Source organism: Hypomesus nipponensis, chromosome 4 (assembly GCF_054491055.1).
Source record: "Hypomesus nipponensis isolate SF chromosome 4, ASM5449105v1, whole genome shotgun sequence".
In the NCBI taxonomy this organism is placed as follows: Eukaryota; Metazoa; Chordata; class Actinopteri; order Osmeriformes; family Osmeridae; genus Hypomesus; species Hypomesus nipponensis.
In genome coordinates this window covers 6,431,745-6,459,589 of record NC_140364.1, presented here as the reverse complement: position 1 = coordinate 6,459,589, position 27,845 = coordinate 6,431,745, and the positions used below count along the sequence as shown (strand labels likewise).

The following is a 27,845-nucleotide window of genomic DNA, read 5'->3' as shown; positions in this document are numbered from 1 at the left end:
TAAGGATAACTGCCTCTTGAACCAGCCCCAACCATTCATGGGTGTATTCCGAGCTGTAACTTGCACCTAACCGCTCAGTGGCTGACTCAAGCCTGTCCTGTCTACCCACAGCGATAGCAGGCAGTTTCCCCCAAAACATATATGTTTTTTCCACATTTCATGAAGCCCATTTCAAAAAGGTCCTTTATGTGTTTCAGAAGTGTTTATAGGAACTGCAAATTAAATGGTTTTGGTAACGCTTTACATTATGATTACATGACCTACAAATAACTACACAGCCATACCTAATAGTGACAAGATTGTAAGTACATTTCTTGGAATTATTAATTGTAATCAAACATTAGTAATTGTTGGCTGTACAGGTTATTACAAAACTCTAAGAAGGGGATGTTTAATGTGTGATGTAGGCAGTTGGAGGTTACTACTAAAACAAGATCAATGTCCAAAACATCCACTAAACCCAATTTCGCCATACCAAGTTTCACTTGTGTAGTAACTTTTACCACTAAAACATAATGAAGTATTACTACACAGCTGCTTCTCTGTAACTACAATTTAGTTACTAAGGGTTGGTATGTAGTTACATGTTAATATAAGATGCCTTATGGCATCTAAAATACATTCTGAGAAACAGTTCCCCAATTTTTTTGCTTTCCACCAGCACGTGTTTGATTGACAGGGTTAGGGTTTCACAAAATAAGACAGACGAATGGCCGTCTCGCCAAAGGCGATAGGCTGGGATATATTTGCTGTAACCTAATTGGCTGGAAAGTAGCGGGCCACTTCAAAAATATGAAATCAATATCCCACTGGCACTGAACTGTGTTTTTAAACAACTCTGAGGGCCTCATTAGCTTACACTACATGTTTACAGGGGACTGTACAACTTATATTTTCATACTGGAAAAATCCTACCTACCTTGTGTTGCCTACATGCTTTTTACATAGTCTGCTACATGGATACATGTGGTCACAGCGACTGAGACTACTGCTCTCCTCCATTATATAAAAGAGTCAGCACTCAACATTCATGATGGACATTACATCACCTCAGCCAATTCCTAAGTCTGCTGTCACCAACCCCATATTCAGTTGCCTCCACCTCCAAAATATATACTATTCATATTTGATGTGACATTAATGTGTGTGTACTCTGTCAGCAGTGTGGCCATCAAGCAGAGTTGGGCAGTTCATCTTCAGTGACACTTGCCGGCATTTCTCCAATGTTTTATTGAGTCTGTTCCACTGTCAAAATGTATTTGAAGTCTTCGACTCTCTTCTGTCCTCAGACTCTAAGTAGTGAGGCACCACCATGGATATTAAAACATTTAGAAGTCACCAGAGGCCTCTACCACACACTACTAGTCTGCTGCATTGGAAATGGGGAACGTCAAAATACTGCTAGAGAATGCTATTGAGGCCACTCAAAGACATGATCCAGGCTGAGATGTTTAACACACAAGAGTGCATTTAAAATATCAGAGCCTTATTGAAGCTGTTATTGCTTTCCTTACTCGTCAATAAATTACTAGTTGGATTTGCAATCCCTGCATTATGTGCAGTGGCTATCCGTTAGCAGATTCTTGTTGGGGAATAATGAGCTCAAACTAAAGTTAGTTTTTATTGTATTTAGTTGTTTTAATTTAGTTACATCTTCTGGTTTTATCTTTCAGTTGGTATGTTTCAGATCACTGTAATAACCCACTTATGGTAATCTGCATGCAAACACAGGACCATAATCAATTCAGAGGATACAGAAACATTTCTGAAACTTATACGGGTGATGTAAACAGAAACTTGTCCTATTTCTCTAGTAACCTCCTGTTGAAACTCCAAGTGTGAAAGTGAGTCAAAAATATTCCCTACTGAGTTGGATAGCTTGGTACTGCTTCAGGGTAAGGGCAAGCAGGTGCCAAGCCACTTTGCTGAGAGAGAAACAGTTGGAGAGGGACATGGGGTATTCAATGAAGCCTGGCAAATAGACCTGTGCAATCCAGTGAGCTTGAAAGATCCTGTTTACGGCATATCATCTTTAAATAAGAATCAATACTCTTCTTGCCCTTCAGAAGGCTGTCCTTAATGTTTTTTTTTGCAGTGCTGCTTCGGCTAGTTTATTTGCAGAGTAAAAGTCCTACTCCTTGTTGGTTTAGGAATCATTGCAAATCAGTCACAATGGGCAGACAACCCTTCACCACAATTGCCTTAAAAAGTTCTGATGAGCAATACACACACAAACTCTTATTCATTTGATACTTTTGTATGCGACACACAGTACGTCTGTTTGTTCCCCAACGAGTGCAGAATCTCCATTTGCTTCCTAACCCTCATGCGGTATGTGACTGGACTGGTAAGGGAGAATGTAGCAGGAAAAAAAGTTGTTGCGACCGTCGCTTTGTCGAGAAAATATGCAGATGGGTGGGAAGATATCTGCAATATGTTTTTGTTTGTTGTTTCCCCAACAGCGAATCCATGTGGCTAGAATTTCCAGCTCAGCTAACGTTATCAAGCCACGTCTTTCTCTACTCTTTATCAGAAGCATTTCATCCCACTTCTAGGACTTTCGTCTTCCCCCCCCCCCTTCCACCTCCTGACTATTGACTTGCATTCGATTATCCTCCTTTTCGCAAACCCCTGGTAAATGTTAACACTTTTGAAGGCACGCGTGATCCCTCCTTCACACGACGACAAGTTTGCCTGGTGCTCGTCAGGATCGGGCTCCACGTTCTGTCTGTCTCATGGCTCTCATGGATGCCGCACTAGTCCAGCCGAGGATGTCCTTTTCGAAAAAACAAACTGACTGTTCCTGAGACTGAATCCGGTCATCCCAACCCTGCCTGAGGTCTGAAGCCTGGGGGAGTAACTCAAAGAGACATGTTTGTATGCAAGGAAAGCAGCGAGGCAGAGTGATGATACAGCAGGGCCATAAACATTTTTATTGATCGCGCTGTAAAACTGAGTGTCTTTCTCACCTGGAGGCATGGAGATGGGCGAAGCCCAATGAATTAAGTGGAAGCTAATTAGCGCTCGCAAGTTTTGTATCACATTCCAGTAATAACCCTTCAGGGTTTAAATGTCAACGGTATGAGCGTGGGGGAAGGAAGGACCTGGAAAGTGTGACCCTTTTTCGACCCTTTTAATGCTTCTCTTTCCAACCATTTCTTCTTTCCATTCTTCTGCTCTTTGTCCACAGAGAAGAAAGAGGTCACTCAGAGTCTGGAGAACTACACCTCCAAGTGCCCAGGTGGGATGGAGGTCATCTCCCTCCCTGATGGACTCAAGCTTCCCCCGGTGCCTTTTACCAAGCTACCCATCGTCAGGTACGTCCCAGTACACTGGCCGTCAGCTCGTTGGTCAATAGTTCAGAGGTTGACCTGGGAAACGCTTTTGTCTGACCTGAGTGGCGAGGTTCTTGTACGGTTTGTTCTGATTGGCTCATGAAGTCATTCAGTAGATGACTGCAGTAAGTGCCACTGTGATTGGAGCGGTAAAGCGGTTGAGATATTGTCTTCTCTCAATTTTGTCAGGTAATTTTAATGATGGTGGATATTGATTTAAATCAATCAATACTCCAATCCCCAATTTATAAAGGATCCTGAGAGCTGCATATTTTACATGCCAACATAATTTAATCTCTGTAGGCAAATTTGTATTTGTGTAAAACAGCCTATTACTTATTCATTTCCCGAGTCGTATTTCCTAACAAAAATGATTTACAATATGTCACAGGGAAGTCACATATCTAGCCTGGGTGCATTGTTGCTTCAACAGCACCAGTTACACTTCCCACCACATTCTACTCCTCAACCACTCCCACTCCCCCCCCCCTCTCCCCTTCATCCTAGAGTCAGGGTCGTTAGTAGGGCAGGTGGTAGGGTGTGTCATCTGTAACTTCCCCCAGTGTGAGTGTGTGTTTTGAGACAAATCCAACATGCTTATCAATGTCTAAGCTTGGTGGCTAACAGGTTGAGATGCATAGCCACCCTGAGTTGATAAGTGCTCCACCAGCGCCACTCTCACCTCAGAGCACTGTGTCGCCTGATAGATGAACTGGAATCGCTACAATCCACCACCTCCCCTTCTCGGGGATTTATGTTCTGCCATACGATTGGCTCAGACCTGGCCAGAATCCATCTCATCCTCTCAGGACCGTAATGGATACGGCCAGATGAAACTAACTCTTTTTCTCTGCCCCCCCCCCCCCCCCTTCTCTTTTCTTCCACCCAAATAGATCAGTGAAGCTACTCAATCTGCCCGTCAGCCTGCGCCCCCACAAAGTAAAAGGCCTGCTGGGACAAAACATGTCCACTGCTAGCCCCTTTATCTACTCCCCCATCATCATGCACAACCGGGGAGAGGAGCGCTGCAAGAAGATAGGTGGGCACACGCACATGCACATATGGTCCTACAGGTCATTTAACCCTTTTTGTTGCAGTGTACTGAGCATAGCATGTCAATGTAAAGCTAGACCAGACATGCTAATTTGGCATACTTAGCATGGAATCAGAAAGGCTTTTAAAATAACATCGTAGACTTGTCAGCACGTCTGACTAGCTCCATAATTACTGCAACCTCCATGCGTTGGTCTCTATATAGCCTTCCCGGGATTAACTTGTTTCCATTTTGAAGGATCTTGAAAGCTCTCCAGTTTTGGCAGACACTGTCTTCAGACAGATGGCTTTTCAGCATGAGCTGCCCTGACTTCTCATCGAAATCAGGGAGTGTGAGTGTGAATCCTGCGCTCCAGGCTTATCTACTCTACACTGCCAAATCAGATGGGTTTGACACAATGGCTGTTGTTTGAAGTTCATTTTCGGTGCTTTTCTCTATCCTTACCCCTTCCATGTAGTCTACCAGTGTAGCTCTTAGCTGAGTTTATCTGTTTGGTTTTCTTGGTGACATATTGTAAGCCACAGCACGAGGAGGGAGGGTGAACACATTATTCTGAAGTTTTTACTAAATATATTATTTATTTATTAGGGTTAAATGAGGAGGCCTCAGTCTTTTCTTGCCGAAAAGCTTTTAGTGTCTTTTAGTTGCATGCATATTTAATTCATCATAAAACTTGTGTATGTGTTTTGTGTATGAACACAAAAGTTAATCTTAATACAGATTGTCTGTTATTGTTGATTTATTCATGTCATTTTTTTGCTCTGAGCCAACCAGATTGACAGCCATGCCTCCATGGCAGACAGACAAACAAGCCAAGGAGAGAAAAGAGAAACAAATTACTTCTTAATGGGCAAAGTGTTGTCATCAGGATCAATTATTTATCACTTTAATGTTATTGTTTCCCCCTACCCATCTCTTATATCAGGCTGTTCTAGTAAACGAGGTACATTATCTTAACCGTCCCAGATCTGAATTAATGCCTTCTCCTAACAAATACCCCAACTGCCACTGTGGGGAAGATATGTCACTTGGGGGCGAAAGAAAAGCAACATGCTCAAGGCTAGGCCAGAGTGAGTCACTCCTGTCTTGACAGGGAATCTGTGGGCTGTGATGAACTACAACTTGTTTGCATCCCGTGTCTGCCACATCCATTTCAGTGTTTTGTGGTTCCACGCTACCGTCAAAGGTATGCATACGAGTCAGCGTGTGAGAGGGGCTGGGCAGAGCCGGGGGAGAGACAGCCAGCACAGTGCTGGGTGTTCGCAGGGGTGGCTGTGTTTGCCTGTTTCTCTCTCAAGGTGCTCGGTAATGAGAGCCATGGTCTAGAACGAGGAGCATCACCTGACACACACACCTCAGACAACCATCCAAAGCCTCGATTATCTCCAGCGTAGGTCTCCGGTCTAGTCGAAACCTCAAGGGTCCGCCAGTGTGAACCTGCGACGTCAGTTTTATATTTTCTTTTTTGGATTTAAGCACATTATGCGACATGCAGTGCAAATGTAATATCCAGAAGGTGGTCACCCCGCATTAAGAATGCAAAAGTAATTTAAACTTCACAGTCAACTGATGGAGGCCATTATGTGGGGATGAAACTCGCTAGTTGCAACTACAGGGCTAGCAGGTGGACAGCACCCTTTGCTGAAATTCAAGCTGTATTGCAGTGCAAGAGGCTTAGAGGCACTGAGGGAGCAAAACAACACACGCCTAGTCTGAGTGTATTCAGCAACTATCTTCATATGAACATGACTTAACTATCATCAAGAGAGCTTTGTTGGATTTCTTTCATCTGAACACATTGTTGCTACCCATTACCTTGTCCGTAAACCTTTCTTCCAAAACTGTCACTGTGTGCATTCTTTTACATACTTAATCGTCAGTGCTGGGCAGGCTGTGTGTGGTGATAACGCCAAGAAGCTTTCAGGGAATAATATTTGCTGTTAGTCAAATAAACAGCACCTTGGCATTCTCTTAGGCTATGCGTGGGCACAAATCTGCATTTAGGTGTCTTTTTACAGATGTATTTTTATTGTCTTAGTGAATCATGTCTGGATATGTTTCTAAAAGTTCAGTCTGGAATCTTTAGGGCACCAACTCTACTCTGCCTCTGAGTCGACAGGCCAGCAATGGAGTTAAAACTGACTCTGTCTGTCATGGCGGCAGCATAGAGGCTGTATAGGGAGGCCAGAATGGAGAGGCTGTAAGGGGAGGCTGTATGCAGAGGCTGCATGGAGAGGCCAGAATGAAGAGGCTGTATGGGGAGGCTGTATGCAGAGGCTGCATGGAGAGGCCAGAATGGAGAGGCTGCATGGGGAGGCTGTATGCAGAGGCTGCATGGAGAGGCCAGAATGGAGAGGCTGTATGGGGAGGCTGTATGCAGAGGCTGCATGGAGAGGCCAGAATGGAGAGGCTGTATGGGGAGGCTGTATGCAGAGGCTGCATGGAGAGGCCAGAATGGAGAGGCTGCATGGGGAGGCTTATGGAAGCGGCGCAGAAGCAGTATGGAGGCATCATGCCTGTGGCAGATGTGCAACTGTGAACATGCATCTTTCACACGCGGTCACAGTCTCCCCACACTGAGCCCCACAGTATCTCTGCCACCGCAGCTGCGATCGCAGGAACATGACCCCGGTCAATACGCCATGGCTCTCCCACCGCCGCCTCACTTGGGATGGGAGCCACGTAAACCCGTGTGGAGCATCTCCTCTCCAAAGATCTAAGGCTATCATCATTGGTCTTTCTGCAGATGGGATTGTAATTGGATCATTGAGGGACCCTTTATTTATCCTAGCACTATCAGACTGAGGAGGAGTGGGTCTTTAGCCGACTAACCTCAAGAGTATCTTCAAAGCCTACAAGCTTTGAGGCCATTGAAACCGCACACTGGCAATGTTCATGAGAGCTTTGGTTGTGGTTACTGTAGCATAGGACAACATTGGCACTCCCCGGCATTCTGCAAGCAATACAACTGCAGGCCCTTGCCCTGGCTTCTATCCCTCACGTTTTGCTGATAAGGAATCAAAGTTCAAGTATTCTGTTAGAAAAACCCAGGGGCTACATAGTGTGTGTGTGTGTGTCAGGCTCCTCTTTGTGTCGATTTCCATAAAGCAGATTTATGCAGAACCATAAAACAGGGTGTTCTGTCAAAGGCGATTGTTTTTTCTATAATTGCTTTGAGACTAGGCTTTAGAGACTGCACATGTGCTGGTGTCCATCCACTTTGATGTGTCTTCCTGTGTCAGGAGTGTGGATAGGTATACAGATAGGTGTGTGAGAGTGGGATAGGTTTCCAGAATATTTATTCATTTTCTTGCACAGCGGTTGGGTGGGGGTGGGGGTGGGGGTGGGGGAGTGGAGGTGGGAGTAGGGGAGTGGGCCTCAGTCTCGGTCTATGATTAGACTCAAAGGTACTGTGCCTCTATGTCTTGTACTCTATCACAACATCAGGCAGAGTATTGAATAAGCTATATTGGATTTGATGGTTACATTTCATTTGTTTTTGTTTTGAAAGCTGCGCCTTCCAGTTAAATTGGATGAATATATTTCCACACATTATCTAAAGGTAAACTGGCTTGGGACCCCATATTGTCTTTTGTTTGATATGACTGGTTACCTTCATCTATAAAGATGAGATGAAACATAATGGATACCTCTGCTCCTGTTGGAATACAGCTAGCGTAATATGGAAGACTAATATGGAACATAAGACCCGGCAGAGGTGTGGATACAGTGACTGTCATCGTGTCGTATTGTCGTTTTAGCATTTCTGTCCATGCAGTCCAACCGATAAGAAAAATGTGCCTCTGACTAAATTGACAGAAAATATATCTTATTGGGAAACACTTGGGCGGAATAACAGGTGTGATTGGTGAATGGATGCCTTGTCTCCTCTAAGTGCACCTTGGGCAGAAGGCCTGCACTCTCTGTTTAAGAGAGCCGTTTTCTCAGGCTCTATGTGACTATGGAGGTATTTCATTTAGGATAACAGTGGAAGATTGTGCCTCCTTGTTGGTATTTATCAATCAGTTGAAATATAAATGAGTCTGGAAATTGGCTGGGGGCAGGATGGTGTAAAAGGAATATCCCAGTTGATTTACAGCATTAGCGCAGCTTCTGTGCTGGGCCTTGATGACGGACAAGTGGGGGAAATATCCCTCCACTTCTCCACTCAGTTTAGTGGTGTGTTTGGGCACGAGACCCGGATTCGAGGGGTAAATAAATGGCCAAAGTACCTCACTTGGCTTGTTATTAGAACAACAAGACACAATAAGGAGCCAAATGCTTTTCTTTATGGGCCTCTTCTCTTACCCCCATGCCTCCAGACTATTTGCAGTTTAGGACATACGTAAACACAGCTTATAAAAAAATGTACACAACAAACAGAATACACAAACTCTTCGATTTAGTTTTTTTTTAATCATTTTTTGCCTCAAAGGTATTTGTTGATACGACTCTCAGCGCTGACTCAATTTTCCTCCCGTGAACAGTGGACATTGCCACAAGCCCAGTAAAAGCACTCAGTGAACTGTGATCGAGACCAATCCTATAAAGCTGGCTATCGTTAGCCTGCAGATGGGCCTATTTCATGGAAGTGCATCGTCATCCTCACACGAGAGCGTCAGATATCGCTCTCCTGGTGCAGATGTGAGCAACGTCTCCTACTTTCAGGTGGGAGGGGGGGGGGGGACGAAACACATTTTAATACACCACCACGTCCACTGACATTTTACTGCTAATGAGAAATCTTTTGTACTACAGACACATCGTTTGATTAGACAGGGTTTGATTCAGCTTTCCCTGGAAGCTTCATGGAAATAAACACCTAGGATTATACATTTCCTGGTAGTTGATGATAATTCTTTCTGATTGTCTTGTAATTGGTTGGCTTTCAAAGGTGGGGTTGGGTGAAGCGTTGGAGGATTCTGACACTGTTAGATATTGCTGTGTGGACAGTTATGTGAACTGTGTTGACCGGAGTGTATGTGTTAGTGTTTGAGTGTGTGTGTCTGTGTGTATCCAGGTGTTTGAGTGTGTGTGTGTTTGTGTGTATCCAGGTTGAGTGTGTGTATTCAGGTTGAGTGTGTGTATCCAGGTGTTTGAGTGTGTGTGTGTGTGTGTTTGTGTGTATCCAGGTTGAGTGTGTGTATTCAGGTTGAGTGTGTGTATCCAGGTGTTTGAGTGTGTGTGTGTGTGTATTTAGGTGTTTGTCCCACAAAGCCAAGAGACACTGCCCTCCCATGACACACTGCCAGTCTATTGGCCAACCTTTTATGACTTTTTGCAGGCACATTTTGAAAGTTCTCTCATTGTGGGCACTTGGTAACAGTGGAGACATTGTTCTTTTTTTCATATTTGTTCTAACAAACAAGATGGATTGACACTAAACAGATGTTCAACCACGGCAATGTTTGTAATGTGCTTAGACTTTGTTCGGCTAAACTCCTGTTTAGGTGTTCCAGTTCTGTGTGGATATTGAAAAATGTGATGATAATTATTCAGTATGTGAACCCTCCCAGTAAATCAGCAGACTCTTGAGGATTTGTATTTCACATGGCTTCTTTAATTCCCAGCCATGATGGGAATGAATTATTCATGACATCACATTACCTTTTACTGAGTACCCTTTGGTTCACAGCTGTCCTCTGTCAAGCGTTCAATAGCAGGCACAGTCAACATCTGCACCGCTGTTTTCCGCTCCGTCAGTCTCCCCACATGATCTGCAGAGCAAGTCAAGAACATTTGGACCCGACATGCCGTCTCCACAAACCCTTAGACGAGTGCACGCCGCGCTCAGCCGACGGCGAGAGCTCTGACGCGGGCCTTCCAGATCATTATTCAGGCCGAGGTTTGGAGGTGCCGGACCTTCACGGGCTCCGTGTGAAGTCTGGAGGGGCCACCTGAGGAGATGTGGACACAGAGGGCAACACAAATGAGGAAGCCGCCGCTCCGCTCACCTTCTCACAGGCATATTTCTTATTTAATTGGCCGACCTGCGAGGACAGGCGTCTGAGGTTGGGGTCGTGAGGGACCTCTCTTCGCAGCGGCTGGATTACATGCAGACCCTTTATTTTGACGAGGTGTTAATTTCCCATGGCACACGGCTGGGGTTTTGGATCTAGCATAAATCCGCTGGCCCACCAGATCCCAACCCAGGATTTGTTGAAACCGTTTACTGCAGTTAGAGCTCTTACTGTGAAGGGACCAGGAGTGGGGCTGCTCTCACACTGAAAGGGACCTACCTGGGAACTGTGAGGGATGCATCTACCTGCATCATTTGCCCGGTGTGAGGCTGTTTTGGACTTCAGGGTTGTGCTAACATGTCCTGTGTGCATAAGCTTTAGTGTGTTCTGTCGCTAGCCCGTATTAAGAATCTGCTTAATTGACGTGAGTCGCATTCAATAGACTTGAAGTTCTAGATGTTTCCTGCGCATACATTTAATTGGGCCTATCATCTCAATGTGTTTTATAAATGTAAATAGTTTTTTGACTCTCATACAGTCTCGTACATTCTAATTAAGGGAGAGTACACGTTACAAACTTGAGTCTTTTTCATGTCTTCATGACAGGGTCTTGAGTGTTGTGGTGTGACGTTTGTTTCTCTGTCCTCTTTCCATTGTCAGATTTCCAGTGGGTTCAGGGTGATGTGTGTGAGGTGCAGCTGATGGTGTACAACCCTATGCCCTTTGAGCTGCGGGTAGAGAACATGGTGAGTGAACCACTAACAACCACCACAGGATGTTGCCATGGAACACGATACTGGACACACTAGATCAGCACATATACCCACATCCAACTGTCCTTGGTTATGTTCTTCAAGGTTTGTTGAATCAGTTGGAGCACTTTACTTTTTAAATGGGTCATATACTGTAAATAGCATGAATAAGTTAGCAGCAATAACGGATTGTTGTTGTGTTGTATTTTCGACTTAAACTGCAACGATGTGAATGTTTAATATAGCCTATGCTTTCTCACTGACACCAGGATTGCATTACGCCAGTACATTTTTAGCTGCGATAATGCATTTGTAGTTATCTCTGATTACCTAATTAAAGTTCTCTAAAAGCCTTGCTTTGACACTTGCAATAATGAGCATATGGGCTAAGGAGCTGAAGCTTCACTGGCACGAAGCAACCTGTACAATAGCAGCACTACCCCCCCGCAGTGCCATTAGGTTTTACGGTGGTTTCACACACCATCTTGTTAGGGTAAGAAGGTAAGTAAGAGCCTGTTGTTCTGCCTGTCACCCTGCCTGCCTGTCGGTTTCTACCTCACCATCTATCCCAGTCTGACTGTTTTCCACAAAACAACTAGAAGCTTCCCCACCTCTCCCAGTTTGACACTTTTTTTCCCCCCACAACGGTAGAATTCAACGGCTCGGCCACACAGTGATGTGTTACAGATTGTCAAGTAGGGTGGTAGGTTTCAATACAGAGCTGTCATCAGGCCCCTTACACTCAACAGAGACGGGCTCCCACTGGCCTGTGGGATTGTACACCGTCGCTAAGATTGGCTCTCAATTTGCTGTCTGACAACACCGATGTAGCCTTTAATTGGAGGCTTGAGAGCAAATTGCCGTGAAGGCTTGTGGCTGACGAGGAACAATGACGTGGGCTGGCTTTGCATTAGTGGGCCCTAATGTACTTGGACAGGTCTGGTCGGGTGATTTAGCTGCTTTGCATCGTGTCCGAACATCCCCCGGAGACACCCCCAGGTAGCCGTGACGACGAGCCGTTACGGACATCTGGGATGTTCCGCTGATGCGTGTGAGTAACTGTCAGTCGTTGACGTACAGGTGTGCGTCAAAAACACACGTTACTCAGAGGGAGGATAACGGAGAAGGTCAAACGGCGGTGACGGATAATTCCCCCTGTGGTCAGTGTGGGAGCCTGAAAATGCAATGCAGTACACACACACACACACACACACACACATGGAGGGATATCATTATACCCTGCCCACCTGCAGGTCAATTGATCAGGACCCAGATGGAGGCTGTGCCCCCTGATGCAGCCTGGCAGCTGGCTACTTCAGGTGGCTCTGCAGCGATGGCGAGCCAGAGAGCAGCAGGCCAGGGCAACTCTCTACCCCAGACCTCTTGTCTGATGGCCCTGACGCCTGTGCCAGGCAGAGGGCCTGTGGCGTCCATACCACACACGGAGAGAAGGACGCTTGTCAGGCCAGAGATAGAGGCGCACCCGACTCCTGCGCGCTAAACAAGGGCACTTTCTTGTCTCCCGGGCACCAAGGTGACCTCGCGCTTGGGCAGACCTCCTTCTTAGTCACCACACGAATGCTGCAGTAATACCCAGCTCTGCTGTTGTGCTTTATTGATTTTCTATTCAAGTGGTGCACTTATTCCGCCCCCCCCTTTCATTTTCACAGGGGTAGCCATCGGGTCCCCTCCTCCCCTGTCCATCCAAACAAAAAACAAACAACAATCTGACCTTGCCTCGGATTGCCCTGTTTTTATTGGTTTTCCTCCGAAGGTACAATTAATGTGTCTGTAAACAGTGACACTGATTGTGACTATAGCTAAAACAACATCAAGCTATGTAATTAGTTGGACTGACTAATGTGACTGATAGTCATTCTTTTTGGCTTTTCCAGTCATTCATCAAACTGTTTTCAGGGATGAGAGATTTAAGCAATTCAGACGGATTTAAATCGTTTGATTCGCAGAAATGAGAAATTGGAATTAATCATCCATATTTTACAAACTGATCTGTCTAAGTGTTTTTCGGCCTGGTTTCAGTTTAGTTTCGAGCTCCACTGCTTCATACTTTGTGATCACACAGCTAAACCGCTGGGGATGTTTAGCTCTGAATCACAGTTATCCGTGTGTGTGAATGCAATATTGATAGACTACAGTATGCCTCCATATGCTGTTGGTGTAATCAAAACACTGCAATGAACCAAAGGGGAATTCATTTTTGGAATTTTGCTACCAAACCTAACTGCCCTGAGATTTAAACGATGGTAGCTGTCAGCTACAGTATACATGCATGGAGACTGACTGTTATCACAAGCAAACAGCTACTTAAACTTTTTTTTAAGCTGAATACAAACACAAGTTACTTCTGATAGATGAACTTGAGACAATTTGACATCCGTTAAAGAGGTGTAATATCTCAGTAAAGCGATCTGCATAAAGGGACAAATCACAGCCCTGAAGAGGTTCCCAGAGGTTTTGTCCCCCCTCTTCGCCTCCTCCTCCCTCCCCGAGCCCACCCCCTCCTGTGAGGTAATGTCTACTGCCTGAGATGGACGATTGATGCTATCCATGACGTCACCCCCCCCTCCCCCCACCCACCCCCCCTCCAGTGACCAGCTCCTAATGTAAACACACGGACACACCGCTGTGATTTAGAGGAGACACGAGTACACGCTCAAAGTCACCCTCGTATTTCCAGCCACAGTTGTCCGGTCGTATATACCCAGTCCCGCCGTACATGGCCAACGTGAAGTTGAACAATTGAATCCTCCCTCCCACCCCCAGTGGAGAAGCATGTAGGACTCATTTCCAATCACTCCGCCGGCAGACCCCATTCCAGCGGCACCGTTTTCTTTTTCCCCTCATGGTGTGAACGAGAGCAATTTTCTTCATGGAAAATGGGCCTGCACGCTGGGAGCGATTCCATCTCCAGGATATCATGGGTAGATTAGGATGATGGATTGTGTGAAGCAGTGGAGTAGCTTTCCTCCCCCCCCCCTCCCAGCACTGTGACCCACCAGGACACCCAGTAACTGACAGCTCTGGGTGACATTAGCGCGCACTCGGTGAATGCTCATTTGAGAAATGAGCGCGTCGTCACTTGGGTTTCAATATCATTTTCATGTTCATCAGGTCAACCCTGTGACTTCCTGGCACAGCAGTGTCATCTGTGTTTAGCCTGTTCCTGCCAAATCTCATTCGTACTCACCTTTTTCTATTTTTGGTCTGAAGGGCTTGCTGACATCAGGTGTCGAATTTGAGTCTCTTCCTGCTGCCCTGTCCTTGCCTGCAGAGTCTGGTCTCTACCCCGTCACCCTGGTAGGGGTTCCTCGCACTGCAGGCAACATCACAGTCAATGGTGAGTCCAACAGACCGGGACCCAGAAAAAGCATTCACAGTGCTTACACATACGTGGTAAGGATAGGCTAACCTCATTGCCGACCTTCAATTTGACCCTGAGGCGAGGCGTGACAGTGCATTTTCTGCGCTGTCAATCTTGCAGCTCACAGGCATTACGATACCCCACATTTCAGTGATCTGCGCAGTCATTTGGTAATATTCGCATGACAGTAATTGATTGCAATGTTGTCACCACGATTTAGACAAATGGCTTGATTGTCCATTCTCCGGAGACAGGCCCGGGTTAATCAGAAAGAGAGGCTCATGTGACAGATTTCCTTCTATCCCTGTGGGGGAAACTCAGCAGGAGTTCCCCCCCCCCCACACACCCACTTCCATTTATATCCAGATGAATGGGTGCCCTTTATACCACTGTTAGGCAGAAAGTGCACTCTCAATATCTCCAAACTCTCCGTCTGTGGGTAGGAGTCATTTGAACATTTGTGAGATGGAAATGCGATAATGCCCACCCCATTCTGTCTACCCCCCCCTCCCCCCTCCCCCCCCACACGAATGCCACCACTGAGATCTCGGTTCCCCTCCTCCCTGCTTGTCTCCTCTCCAGGGTACCACACGTCGGTGTTCGGGGTGACCAGTGACTGTCTGCTGGAGGCCCTGCCTAGTGTGAAGACCAGCGGCTGCCTGGTGGAGGTGGTGCCCTCCCTGCCTCGTCTGCAGCTCAGCACCTCCCTGCCCCGGTGAGACCAGCCCCACCCCCACCCCCAGCCCCAGCCCTCCAGCCTTGAACCCCTCCAGCCTTGAACCCCTCCAGCCTTGAACCCCTCCAGCCTTGAACCCCTCCAGCCTTGAACCCCTCCAGCCTTGAACCCCTCCAGCCTTGAACCCATCCAGCCTTGAACCCCTCCAGCCTTGAACCCCTCGCTCTAGTCTAACACACAGTGGTTCAGGGACTGGCGCAGCCAGGCTATTTTTATTTTGTGACGGTGTTATTACTAAAAACGAATGGTGCGACCGTACAAAAAGTACTTTGCACCGTACAAAAAGTACTTTGAGTTTTGTGAGGAGAAAGTCAGTGCGGACAAAAGCCAGGGGGCCTTCCCCCTCTGTGTAATTGCACAAGCCTTGCATTCCCAGTGTCACGGCCGTCGGCCTGTCTCTGTAATCTACACAATCCACTAATGTCTCATCGGTGATGCTTGAAGATCCTCTCATTAATTCCAGGTCACAGGCAGCACTGTTCACTGGTAGCACAGCGACTTTCGGCACTTTGTTTCCTGAGCCACGCAAACCCAGCTTCAAGTCAGCCCTCGGTATCGGTCCCTTCAATTTCACTGCTCTGGAAATGACTGAGAATGCGCAGCTCTTTGTTGAGAGAGATTTTGGTTGAATGCCTGGATATATTATGAAAATGAGCCGGGGACAGGTGGTGTGTTTGTGTCTGATCATAGTCATCCCAGCGTGAATACAAAGTGAAGTTTATTGACCCCCCCCCAAAATAAACTAAACAAAAAAATGGGTGCTCCCAAAGGAGATGACAGAAAGACAGGTCAGAATTTTGAACAGCCAACTCCTCATTATGCTAATGATTTACGGGCTCTTAGCTTCCACTTGTCTGTCTGCTGTTGCGTTATATGACTTATCTGGTGTCGATGAAAGTTATACACTGGTGAGATGTTTCAATTGAGTTACACCTGGAGAAACTCTCATTGCTAAGATATTTGAATATATTTGACTTCCCAGTGAAACATCCCTGACATTGTTTTACGTCACGCCCAATTAAACTTAACACCTTTCCTCACTGCTCAGAAAGACATTAAGATGTTTTACATTCCTGGGAACATCTTTTAGTCAAGCTTGTATGCAGCTCGATTACTGAATCAAGGTCCCAAAGTCCCAATCATCGTGGGACTACCTAAGACTACACCCCATGAATACCTCAACATTTACCTCAAGGTTTTACTACCATTATTTCAGTACAGCATTTACTAGAAGTGTCATTGTAGGGCCTTTGTGGTAGATTTGCAACTTCTCTAAACTGTGTGCATAGTTTTGGGGCCTACTTCCAGTTATCTCAGAGAAGTAACTTCTCTGCAGAATTTGAGACTTTACCTCGAAAGGTTCATGTAAGGTTGATTACTGTGGCAAAGTTTATTCTGAAATGTTTTACCAGCCTGTCAGGAATATTTATGAAATAGAAATGTTAAATTGATTCACAGGGCGCTACATGAAGGTCACTCTTATTGGAATAGACATATGCGTTTAATCTAATTACCCAACTGAGCTCATTAAAAACCATGTCCTGCTGTAAGCAGAGATGAAGGTTGATGTTCTGGTTAACTGTTACAACTCAGGCTGTTGGAGTTGATAGGATAGATTGAAACAATAAGTTATTTTCCCCTTAATCTCAATCTTTTTATGATTGCTATGCTACGATGCTATATGTGTGCCTGGGCTTGCGTATGGGGGAACAGCCCCACCACCCCTGTGGAGTGGAGCATCTAGGATCCTCCCTCACCAGTTATTTGGAGTACATACAACTTGCTACTTAGACTAGTCTTCAGGATTAGAAACATGCTTGGTTTGGGTGGGGATGCTCGACGGAAGACGCATCTCTAGAGTGTCTTATTTCAGACAGGCTTTTTGATGCAAATAGAGTAAAGCGAACTGATTGAAGAAGAACATGAAAGTGCAAATGAAACAGAATGTACCCCACGAGGGGTTTCTGTAAACCAGCCTTAAGACGGGGGGAGCGAGACAGCTTTGGAATAGCGCGTCTACTGTGTGTACCATTCCAACGAGTCAAAGGCTTGGCCTGAGGACTTGCTGCTGGTGTGACCCCGCAGGTCTGCCCACACGGCCCAGCCCATGTCCAAAGAGGAGCTGTCCAGCAGCGTCTCCAGCCAGCTGTTCAACGGAGAGACCCAGCTGCTGACCATTACCCTGGAGAACATTGGCGCAGAGGACATCGAGACGCTGGAGGTCACTTCCAAGATGGTCAGCACCAAAGGTGAGCGCTCAAAGCAGTCTGGGGTTCCCAGCCGGAAACAAACGGCTGCCATGAAGCATATGGAATAACATGGCCTCTGGTGACACTACGCTCTGGGGGGGCTTTTCTGAGTGTGTCTCTCCCTGAGTGTGTCTCTCCCTGAGTGTGTCTCTCTCTGAGTGTGTCTCTCTCTGAGTGTGTCTCTCTCTGAGTGTGTCTCTCTCTGAGTGTGTCTCTGAGTGTGTCTTTGAGTGTGTCTCTGAGTGTGTCTCTGAGTGTGTTTCTGAGTGTGTCTCTGAGTGTGTTTCTGAGTGTGTCTCTCCCTGAGTGTGTCTCTCCCTGAGTGTGTCTCTCTCTGAGTGTGTCTCTCCCTGAGTGTGTCTCTCCCTGAGTGTGTCTCTCCCTGAGTGTGTCTCTCTCTGAGTGTGTGTCTCTCTGAGTGTCTCTCTGAGTGTGTCTCTGAGTGTGTTTCTGAGTGTGTCTCCCTGAGTGTGTCTCTCTCTGAGTGTGTCTCTCTGAGTGTGTGTCTCTCTGAGTGTCTCTCTGAGTGTGTCTCTCTCTGAGTGTGTCTCTGAGTGTGTCTCTGAGTGTGTTTCTGAGTGTGTCTTTGAGTGTGTCTCTCTCTGAGTGTGTCTCTCTCTGAGAGTGTCTCTGAGTGTGTCTCTTTGAGACTGCGTGTCTCTGTCTGGCTTTGTGTGTCTCACCGGGGGACGGCGGGCGCAGGGGTCTGGTTGCTTACCTTTCATCTCCCAGGCCTTTTCACTTAGAGCTCCATGGCTCTGTTCAGCACCTGTTCTGCTGTTCCTCAGATCTCTGCAGTGTCTCTCTGTCTCCCGCTCCCTCCTTCTCCTTCTATGCTTCTCCATCTCTTTCTGAATTTTCTTCACCTGGCAATGACAACATGCCCCTGCTAGTGAGTGGCGACTCAACAGTTGCATCACGTGGGCTGCTGAGAGATTGTCATAGAGCAGGTTTTCCCATTCCAGTAAAGAAGCAGAGAGGGGAGGGATGCGAGGGTTGGGGGGAGGGGCGGGGATGTATTGGACTGTGTGATTTAAGCCCCGAAGCTCTCCAAATCATTGGAGGAAACGTTGGCTGCATGACCTGCACTGTAGGCTTCACCTCCACCTTCAGAGGTGGACGGACGCACATACGTCCACCACTCATCCTCCCTTCATAAGTTGTCAAGGAAACTGGGATTAGAAGGATCTTTTTAGCTGACGGGGGAGGAGTGGCAGGCCATCGTCGTGCTCTGTGGACTCCCTGGTCTTCCTGCCTGAGGCCAGTGGAGTCTGGCCTCATTTCCAACTGTAGTGATTGCATGATCGTAGCAGGTAGGACTGGGAACATACATCCATGTATGTACTGTGTAGAAGACGTGCTTCAATCATGCCACCGTATTGTAGAGTGATAGCCAAGACCAGAGTAGATTTGCATTCCCAGCTATAGGCTATTGGAAAAGCTCAACACACAAGGTATCTTTTGCATGAGATTATACATTTTAAAGGGCAAGTCGTTGAAGTGAAATTTGTTTTCCGCATTGGGGGATAAAATGATGAATCACTGTCTGACTGTATAACTAGGCTGAAGAACTGCAAGCTTCACATCAACTTTGGAGTCCACACTTTCTCCCAGACAGGAAATGACAATCACATTTTGATTCTGTTAGAGAGACAAGAGATGGGTCGTGTGGTCTCGTCCCCCCCCCGCTAAAGAAGTACCCGGAACACAACCAAGTTCGCAGAATCCACCAAATGATGTATTCTGATCTTGACAGAGAAGTCTCTTCTCAAGCTGGCTTATCGTAGATCAGAGAAGAGCAGGGGAAGCCTGGAGAGAACCCCACCCTCCCCCCTTTGTTTGCTAAATTACCTTTTCTGACTGAACTGGAGCCTGTTGAAATAGCTGAAGACAGTGGAAAAGGGGCCCTGGGCTGATCGTGGATCTGATGTAATGTTTGCCAAGTGATCTCAGGGGACTGGGCTTAATTAAAGACGGGCTCGTTGACGTTTCCTCGGGCTAGGACATTTTGATTGGTTTGTTAAACCGACGGGGACTCCAATATGACAGGTTCTGTTAACGTTACTACAGAGAAAAGTTGGTGGCACACACTCAGACCTCAGGGCCTGTTGGCTCAGTGATAGTGATGCTCAAAGCCTTCTTTGATCTATAATTTTTTTATTGTTTTTTTTCATTCTAGGCTACCTATCAATTTGAATTCATTATGACAAGGGAAAAAAAAAAATCTCAAGTAATTAAGTCCATCTCAGTCAAGGCAGGAACACCATTGGAGGCAGTCTAATAACAGATTTGCATCTAGATCTCTTGACGGCTGCAAGAGTTAGCCGCCTTTTCACTGCACGTTATATCTCTGACAGCCCCTTGTGGGAGATCAATGTTTCCCATTTGAAGTCGTTACGCTGATCCACAAACATGCCAGGCAAGTGTTAGGCCTGTGTCTGGTGAGTTCAGCTTCAGATAGCATATTTCTTGCAGACGGTCCCAGCACGAGGCTAGAACTGAACGCTGAAGAAAACATCCAGAAGCCAATAGATGTTATGTCAGTGGATAGATGCCTACTGAGGGGTCCGGTTGGGTTAGTGACTAGACGGCACAATGTCATTGCTTCTCTTGCCCTCAGTCCCATCAAGTGTTCTCCTTTTAGTTTAAGGGGCCATGCTCATTGTGGCCTGCTCACATGACTGATTTAATGTGACAGGACTGAGCTGTAGCTTGCATGAGTGGGGCGGACAGATAGAGAGACAGACAGACACAGACAGACAGACAGACACAGAGAGACAGACAGACACAGAGAGACAGACAGACACAGAGAGACAGACAGACACAGAGAGACAGACAGACACAGAGAGACAGACAGACACAGAGAGACAGACAGACACAGAGACAGACAGGGAGACAGAGAGAGAGACAGAGAGAGAGACAGAGAGAGAGACAGAGAGAGAGACAGACAGGGAGACAGACAGGGAGACAGACAGGGAGACAGACAGGGAGACAGACAGGGAGACAGACAGGGAGACAGAGAGACAGAGAGGGTGACATACAGGGAGACAGAGAGAGAGACAGAGAGGTGGACAGAGAGGGAGACAGAGAGGGAAACAAAGAGAGTGAGGGGGGAGGGAGAGGTTGGGGGGAGAGAGAGGGTGGGGGGAGAGAGAGGGTGGGGGGAGAGAGAGGGTGGGGGGAGAGAGAGTGAGGGGGGAGGGAGAGGTTGGGGGGAGAGAGAGGGTGGGGGGAGAGAGAGGGTGGGGGGAGCGAGAGGGTGGGGGGAGCGAGAGGGTGGGGGGAGAGAGAGGGTGGGGGGAGCGAGAGGGTGGGGGGAGCGAGAGGGTGGGGGGAAAGAGAGGGTGGGGGGAGAGAGAGGGTGGGGGGAGAGAGAGGGCGGGGGGAGAGAAGGAGGGGAGAGAGAGAGGTTGGGGAGAGAGAGAGGGTGGGGGGAGAGAGAGGGAGGGGAGAGAGAGAGGGGGGAGGAAGGGGAAGGAAAAGGTGGATTGTTCTTAGCGTTCTGTCTGAACAGTGCGCCATTTGACTGTGTCAGTTTGACGTGTCAGGTGTCAGTGCCTATTGTACACACATCTTCAGGTCAGAGTCAAAGCTGTCCCGCTGAAGGTGTCGTTCCTTTTGTGAAGGCTGCATAGCTTCAGACTACTGGCGTTTTTGTCACCAGCATAGCATGTACAAACTGAAGTTGAGCGTCTCTTTCACAGCTGAAGATCTCCACCTCAGGCTCGGTACCCGCACAGTGTCCAGGTATGAAATGGAATCTGCTAGCTTGCATAACTCATGTTGGCCAGTGCGACTCTACGTATAGCTGCGAATAGAACAGAATCTTTGAAATACCCCCCCCCCCCCCTCGATCCCAGCAGAGCCACACTGTAATTAGCAGAGATTGGTATGCACTTCCCTGTGCCTCGGCTGTGGAGCAACCGCAGCTTGTGCTTTGCAAGTCTCTATTAGCCAGTAAAAAAAGAGGCATTTCTGTTCAGTCACAATGCCTGGGTCATGCAGAGAGACTAACTCTCCATGCACCACAGTCATTACTTTGTGGTGGCAAATGGGGAAAAAAAAATATGGCTTTGAAAAGTCAATTCAGCGCATGACAGCTCAGCCCAAAAACACCCAGGTTGACTCAGAGGGGGGGGGGGGGGGACGCATGATACAATCAACTCTGCTAATCGTACCACGGCGCCGTAGACAAACCACCGTGACCTTGCGAGAGCACAACTCTGCTGGTGTGTTGTCACAATGGCCCGAAGAAACTGTGCTGGGTGGACAAATGGAGAGAAAAAAAGTATGATTCCAACCCGCTCATTATTCCAACCCACGTCACGTTTGTTAAACACATATTAACACGACGCCATGATTTCCCTCGAGTTAATAACATGCAGCTTTGCCATGCAGATTTCGTCAAATATTCATGAGGCGTACACCGATCAAAAGAATAAATCATTTGAGAGGGACTGTGTTTGGCTGTCCTGACGCAACCTCTTTAAATTGCCCCTCGTAAATCATCCCTGAAAGAAATCAGAGTGTTTTTTTCCCCTCCTTCTACAGTCTCTTAGGTGAATGAAGCTCGTATAGCAGAGCTCCTAGACTGCTCTGCAGTGTGATTCCTCTGAACTGGTGGTAATGAATCCTCTGTTGTCTGTTCTCAGTTTGAGACCTGACATGACAGCTCCCCCTCATCACACACAGTAGCTGTTTAGAAACGGACCTGAAGTTTCTCAGGAACGTTTTGGAATCATCGCTCTGACAACGCGGGTCAGTCCCAAGCTGCACCTGGCTGACTGTCACCGGCATCAAAAAAATGGAGCCGAGAGCACGAGGTGAACATTTTTCCGGAGTGTTCCGACACTGATGTTGGGGGTCGTCCGATTCAGACCCAGCCATGGCCTTGTCCTGCTCTGAACCCTGGACAGCGGAGCCTCATCAAAACAAACACCAGCAGGCCCAGTTGTCCTGGCAACCCCGTCCTTTGGACCCTCTCCAGGGCCCTGTGTGTTTGCCCTGGCTCCTACCAAGCCTGGCCCTCAGTATTCATCAGGAGAAATGAATGAATAAAAGATGGAGTCTCTCACAATAGGGAGACATCTGTGCTAGAGCAAACAACATCATTCTTTCACCCGGCGTAAGACCGCAGCCGACTGATATGCGAGAGGGGCACTCTGTGTGGGAAGATAGTAGTGGCCTTAGACCTTAATTGAGAGCTGCTGTAGTTGCAGCTGCTGTCAAAAGGGGGCAGTAGAGGTAGTGTTTAATGCCAGGCCTCAGCTACAGAATCACGTTTGATTGATGGTTTTGCCTAATTTACTCCCATATTAATTATGATTAAATAGGCATCTGCAACCTGTGGAATGCCATAGAACCTTTAGCAACAGTTTGGGAGTAATATGCTGTTAGAATAATTAGACAGAGGGTTTAAAGACTGATATGGCTCAAATGCATCAAGTCTCAGAGTAAGACATAAGAGCAGTCTGTAGCGTGTGTCATTTCATGATGTTTGTGAGGACTGCTGACTGATCTGTCGAGCTACCAGCAGAGCTGTCCCATTAGCTAGCTTACCACTGGACTGCCTGCATCCCTGTTGTGACAATTGCTACGCTATGTCATCATTGAACTGATGAAAAGCCCTAGGAAGCTACAAGTGGTAACATTTATCAAACCGTTCACAAGCAGCGGTTTGGTTGTGAGTACTGCAAGGTCTTTGTCCAGCTGTGGCCTCGGTCACTTCTTTTCTAACAGTTTTGTCGAAGACTTGAATAGAAAGAAATTTGAATATTCACGCCCAACGGTTTACCAGTGATTAAACCTCGCCTCCATTTTCAGGTGTCCTCATCTCACTGCTGAACTGCATTTTTTCTTGCTCTGTTAACGCAAAGCCCCTCAGTGTTGCCGGTGTTGCCAAATGTGTCTCTTGACTATGACGAAGGAGAGAGAGAGAGAAAGAGAGAAGGAGAGAGGAAGAGTGAGTCTGATGGAAATCAAAGCCTCTGGGGAAATATTCAAATGGAGCTTGTTTCATGTCTACTTTAAAGGTTCCAGACGTGCGTTCACGGCTACAAATGTCTAACATACTCCACACACAGGGAGATCTCCAGATGATGAATTGCATGATTCCAGCTGTCATATACTTTGGAGAGGCAGAGCAGCTTTCTGTATAGACGCTCAAGCCTGGGCTGTCAGCGGCAACACTCTGGACCTGTTGAAGAGGCGAGGCAGTGTGGAGGGGGTTACTGGATGAATAAAAACCCAAAACGCTTTCTGGTCTCTGCCTTCACCCCTTTATTCTCTCTCTCACTCTCTCCTTTATTCTCTCTCTCACTCTCCTTTATTCTCTCTCTCTCTCTCTCTCGCTCTCTCGCTCTCTCTCTTTCTCTCCCTCTCTCTCCTTTATTCTTTCTCTCACTCTCTCCTGTATTCTCTCTCACTCTCTCCTTTATTCTCTCTCACTCTCTCCTTTATTCTCTCTATCTGCCTCTCTCTTTATACTCTCTATCTGCCTCCCTTGCACTCCACCATTTCCTCCCCCCGATTCAATCAGCTTAAGGTTTTCTATAAGGTTCCATCTCAGTTTCTATGAATATTTGTCGTTGTGTTCACTCTGTATTTAACACACGTCCTTCTCTCACTTTTTTGTGTGTGTGTGTGTGTGTGTGTGTGTGTGTGGGGGGGGGGGGGGCGAAAAGTTGAGCAATAAGTCTCTGAGGGGTATCGGGCATCTTCCTGAGGTACCATAGCATCCATTCTTGTCTGAAATGAAGCCAGCTGCTTTCTTCATCTCGGGTGATCAGAGTTGGATTTTAATCGGAGCATTTAGTTCAAGCCGCTCTCTTAAAGCATGGAGCGTCACCTAACCTGTCGACAGCCAGCCGCGAGCAATTTCGCGAGATCTAGAGGGCTAATTTGGTGGCGCTGTGGCAAACTCACTTTGCCACCACGCAGCAAGAAGGTCCTGGTTTTGCTTCTCGCTTAGTCACCTGTGGGTAATTAGGTGAGATGTTGTTGTTTTTTTTTTTTTTTTTTTACCTTTTATTTATCCAGGTAATATCAATTGAGAACCAATTGTCATTTACAATGCTATCACATCACCCAGGCATGTCTGCGTGGAGTTTGCACGTGCCCACTGCTCACATGGGTTTCCTCTGCAAATATCCCCAATAAAAACAAGCAGAATATACTTTTTTTTTTTCCTGGCTAGAAAGTTGGCGAGCGTTTGGACTTAGCCCTCGGGCGCTGCTGCTGTGGCTGCACAATGCTCCTGGCTGCCCTGGGAGGACCACGGGATAGGGGAAACGCTGATGCTAATTTCTCTGGTGAACAACACCCTGACATGCGTGTGTGTGTGTGTTCTGCCGCTGTCTGCCTGTGTGCGTGCGTGTGGGTGTGTTCCACAAATGTATGAGATCAGTAACAGGATTCTTCTTTATTGCACGAGGCAGAAAGCTGCAGCTAAACTCAGGTTGTCACGGCCCTGTGGAGCCCGTGACACCTGCAATTAATTGTCCTCCTCTTTCCTCCTCTTCAGTGTGTGACACACATATGGGGGTTTGGCAGTCTCCCATCCCACGTTTCTGTCGGAGGTACTCTTTGTCAGAATAACCCTTAGGGTAGATACTTGCAGAGCAAATGATACAAGCAGGAAACAAGACCATCAGGAAGCCGTAAAGTAGTTTGTGTTGCTCCTGTCCCTTTTCATTCCTTGTGAGGTCTTTCCACCCGTGTGGAAGTCTAAGCTCACTGGGTTTCATGCTGTAAACAGCTCCTCGAGAAGTCTAGTCAAGTTTTTCTTTTTTTAAACTGTGGCAACAAGATGTTTGTTGTGGTTGAGGAAGTGTTTGTTGAGTCCCTCAGCTCCCTGTCTTGCTCTGAGAGTTTTTCAACTTCACCACTACAGCGCTTTCCCCACCCTCTTGCTGGATCTGGATTGCTCCTCACAAAGGCTGAGCCATGGAAGTATTTGAGTGGGATTCTTCGATCTCTCTCTTTCTCTCTCTCCATCTCCCCTTGTCTGTCTCTGCCGGCCTGTCGGCTCTTCAGGTGAGGCCGGTTGACGCAATCTCTTTTACTCTCTCCCTTATTGATTTTGATGTTATTTTGTCTTTACAGAGAAGCTGTTTGGGGAGTTTCTGACCTGGAACCTGGAGGAGGTGCTGTCCCACCTGCCGCTGAAGCCTGGCCAGTCGCTGACGCTAAACGTCAACATCAAAGTCAAACTGGACTTCTCTGGCCAGGAGAACCTTCTCCAGGACCTGAATGACGGTAAGTCGCACAGTGGAAACCTCACCACACACCTGGAACGACGCACCCGTAAATAAACTGGCTGCATAACATCTCTGCATGAAAATTCTCAAAATGTGTCCACGTTTCAGTAATGCCAGCGTTTAGATTATGGTTTGGTAAGCTCTTCAGTGGTGTTTTGCTTTTGACTGGGTGTATATCAGGACCGTGTGCTATTTGGTTTCCAAATGACCATGGGGCGAAGGTAAATATGTACCAAAATACAACATTTTCTGCCCATTTAGTGTTACACAGTGGCGCTCAGTGTTCCAGAGAGAGCTGAGAGCTTTGCGGCTTCATTTTGGATTCTGCACAAGTAACACATAAACAGCCCACTCAGTCTGCCTTTTCTCTCTTGGCTTTTGACTTCCTGCGTTTCTCCATCTTGTCCTTCCACCCTCTTATTTTACCTCAATCCCTTCTTCAGACACGTTTATGCTCTCTCTCCATCTCACTCTCGCACTCTCTTTCTCTCAGTCCAAACGCATTTTCTTTCTCTCTCTCTCTCTCTCTCTCTCTCTCTCTCTCTCTCTCTCTCTCTCTCTCTCTCTCTCTCTCTCTCTCTCTCTCTCTCTCTCGCTCTCGCTCTCGCTCTCGCTCTCTCGCTCTTCCTCCCTCCCTCGCTCCTCTCCCAGACTGTTGTTTATCCCAAACACCGTCAGCCAGACTGCTAGTGGGCTGGTAAATATTAATGAGAGGTGCATAGGAGGTCTCTGGAGCACCTGAGAGGGTCTGGAGCCTGGGCCGGGCCTGCTGTGCACCCATACCACTCAACAGGAGAGAGACAGATAGAGTAGGAGACTGCAAATGCAGCTCGGGACTCACAAGGTCATTAACCGGATACCGCGGCTACGTTTTAATTAGCACGGTTATAATCGTGGCCCTGAATTGTAGAGATAAGGGACGGTTTTCCTGAACTACAGTACTGCCCCTGAATAATTCTCCAATCTGCTGACACTCGGCTCCACAGTGTTTGTTTAACACAGATGCTATCTTCTACTTGAACACGTTCTGATTTTGTATTAATGTGGTTACTGGTGTGCTTATTTGGGCTATTGTTTATCTCATTTTAGCGAACGTCGCGCTTGGAGCACAGGAATTATTGACTATAGCACCTTCGCTAATTAAAGTTAGTGAACATTTTTCTGCAGGAGTTGCCTGTTGTTAATAGGCTGGTGCTTTCATTTCCTACATGGCTTCCCCTCTCTCCCTTACCACAAAAAAACACTGTCGCTTTAGTCTTTAACATCAAACTTTAATTATAAAAAGTTAAACATTTTGACAATACTGTAGAGTAGGTACTGCCCTCAATGCATGTTTTGGTTGGGATTTTGATCTCACAAACCCAGATGAAGGTAATGTGCTGTTATATAGATAACAACTTTGAGAATGCTAAAAATACACAGAATGCAAAATCACCCCTTTCGAGAATGTGGATTACATGTTAATCGTCATGGGGATGGAGGTAATACATGGCGTCATCACAAACTCACCTAAGTACATCTTCCAGATATCACACACCAAATAGACTGGGATTAGACAGGCTCCTGTGCCAATGTACTCCTCTGTTTTCTCTCGGACTACTTTCATCCACCAGTTTTCCTTGAAAGATGAGGCTTCTCATAAAGCATATTCACTAACACACTCACCTTACCCACCAGCTTGGTGCAGTACGCTGTGAGCATGTGGGACTACAAAGGTCTCTTCACAGCTTGCTGTTCACCGCATCTACGGCCTTTCTTTCTCTTTCTTCGCCAAACCCTAACCACCACCCCTCTTTCTCTCCCTCTCTCTCTGTCTATTTCTCTCTCCCTCTCACTCTAGGTATCTCTCCCCTGCTGTCTCTCTCTCTATCTCTCTCTCTCTCTCTCTCTCTCTCTCTCTCTCGCTCCCTCTCCACTTCATTCACGTTCTTTTCTCTCTCACACATCTTTAGTCGTCCCTCACCTCCCTGTCTGCAATCCTATCCTGTAGAGGTAGCAGGCTGCTGGTCTTGTGCGTCAGTCAGTCTGGCCTGGATGCTGCTGCAAGGTCCTGTTAACAGCAGCAGTCCCCTTATTCCTGATTAGATATACTGGTATACTCAAAGGTCTGAGGCAAGAT

General features: G+C 47.0%; 1 protein-coding gene across 3 annotated transcripts in view; it reads left to right on the top strand.

Moving 5' to 3' along the window:
- Positions 1–27,845, top strand: part of trappc9 (trafficking protein particle complex subunit 9) — a 121,303-nt gene that overhangs the window by 13,257 nt on the left and 80,201 nt on the right. For all 3 annotated transcript variants that reach the window (XM_084696039.1, XM_084696038.1, XM_084696040.1), the window contains 7 exons: positions 3,191–3,317; positions 4,229–4,374; positions 11,010–11,095; positions 14,333–14,459; positions 15,066–15,198; positions 17,305–17,468; positions 25,572–25,724. In XM_084696039.1, coding sequence (XP_084552165.1) covers positions 3,191–3,317; positions 4,229–4,374; positions 11,010–11,095; positions 14,333–14,459; positions 15,066–15,198; positions 17,305–17,468; positions 25,572–25,724 — 936 coding nt within the window. The remainder of the gene's footprint in view (positions 1–3,190; positions 3,318–4,228; positions 4,375–11,009; positions 11,096–14,332; positions 14,460–15,065; positions 15,199–17,304; positions 17,469–25,571; positions 25,725–27,845) is intronic.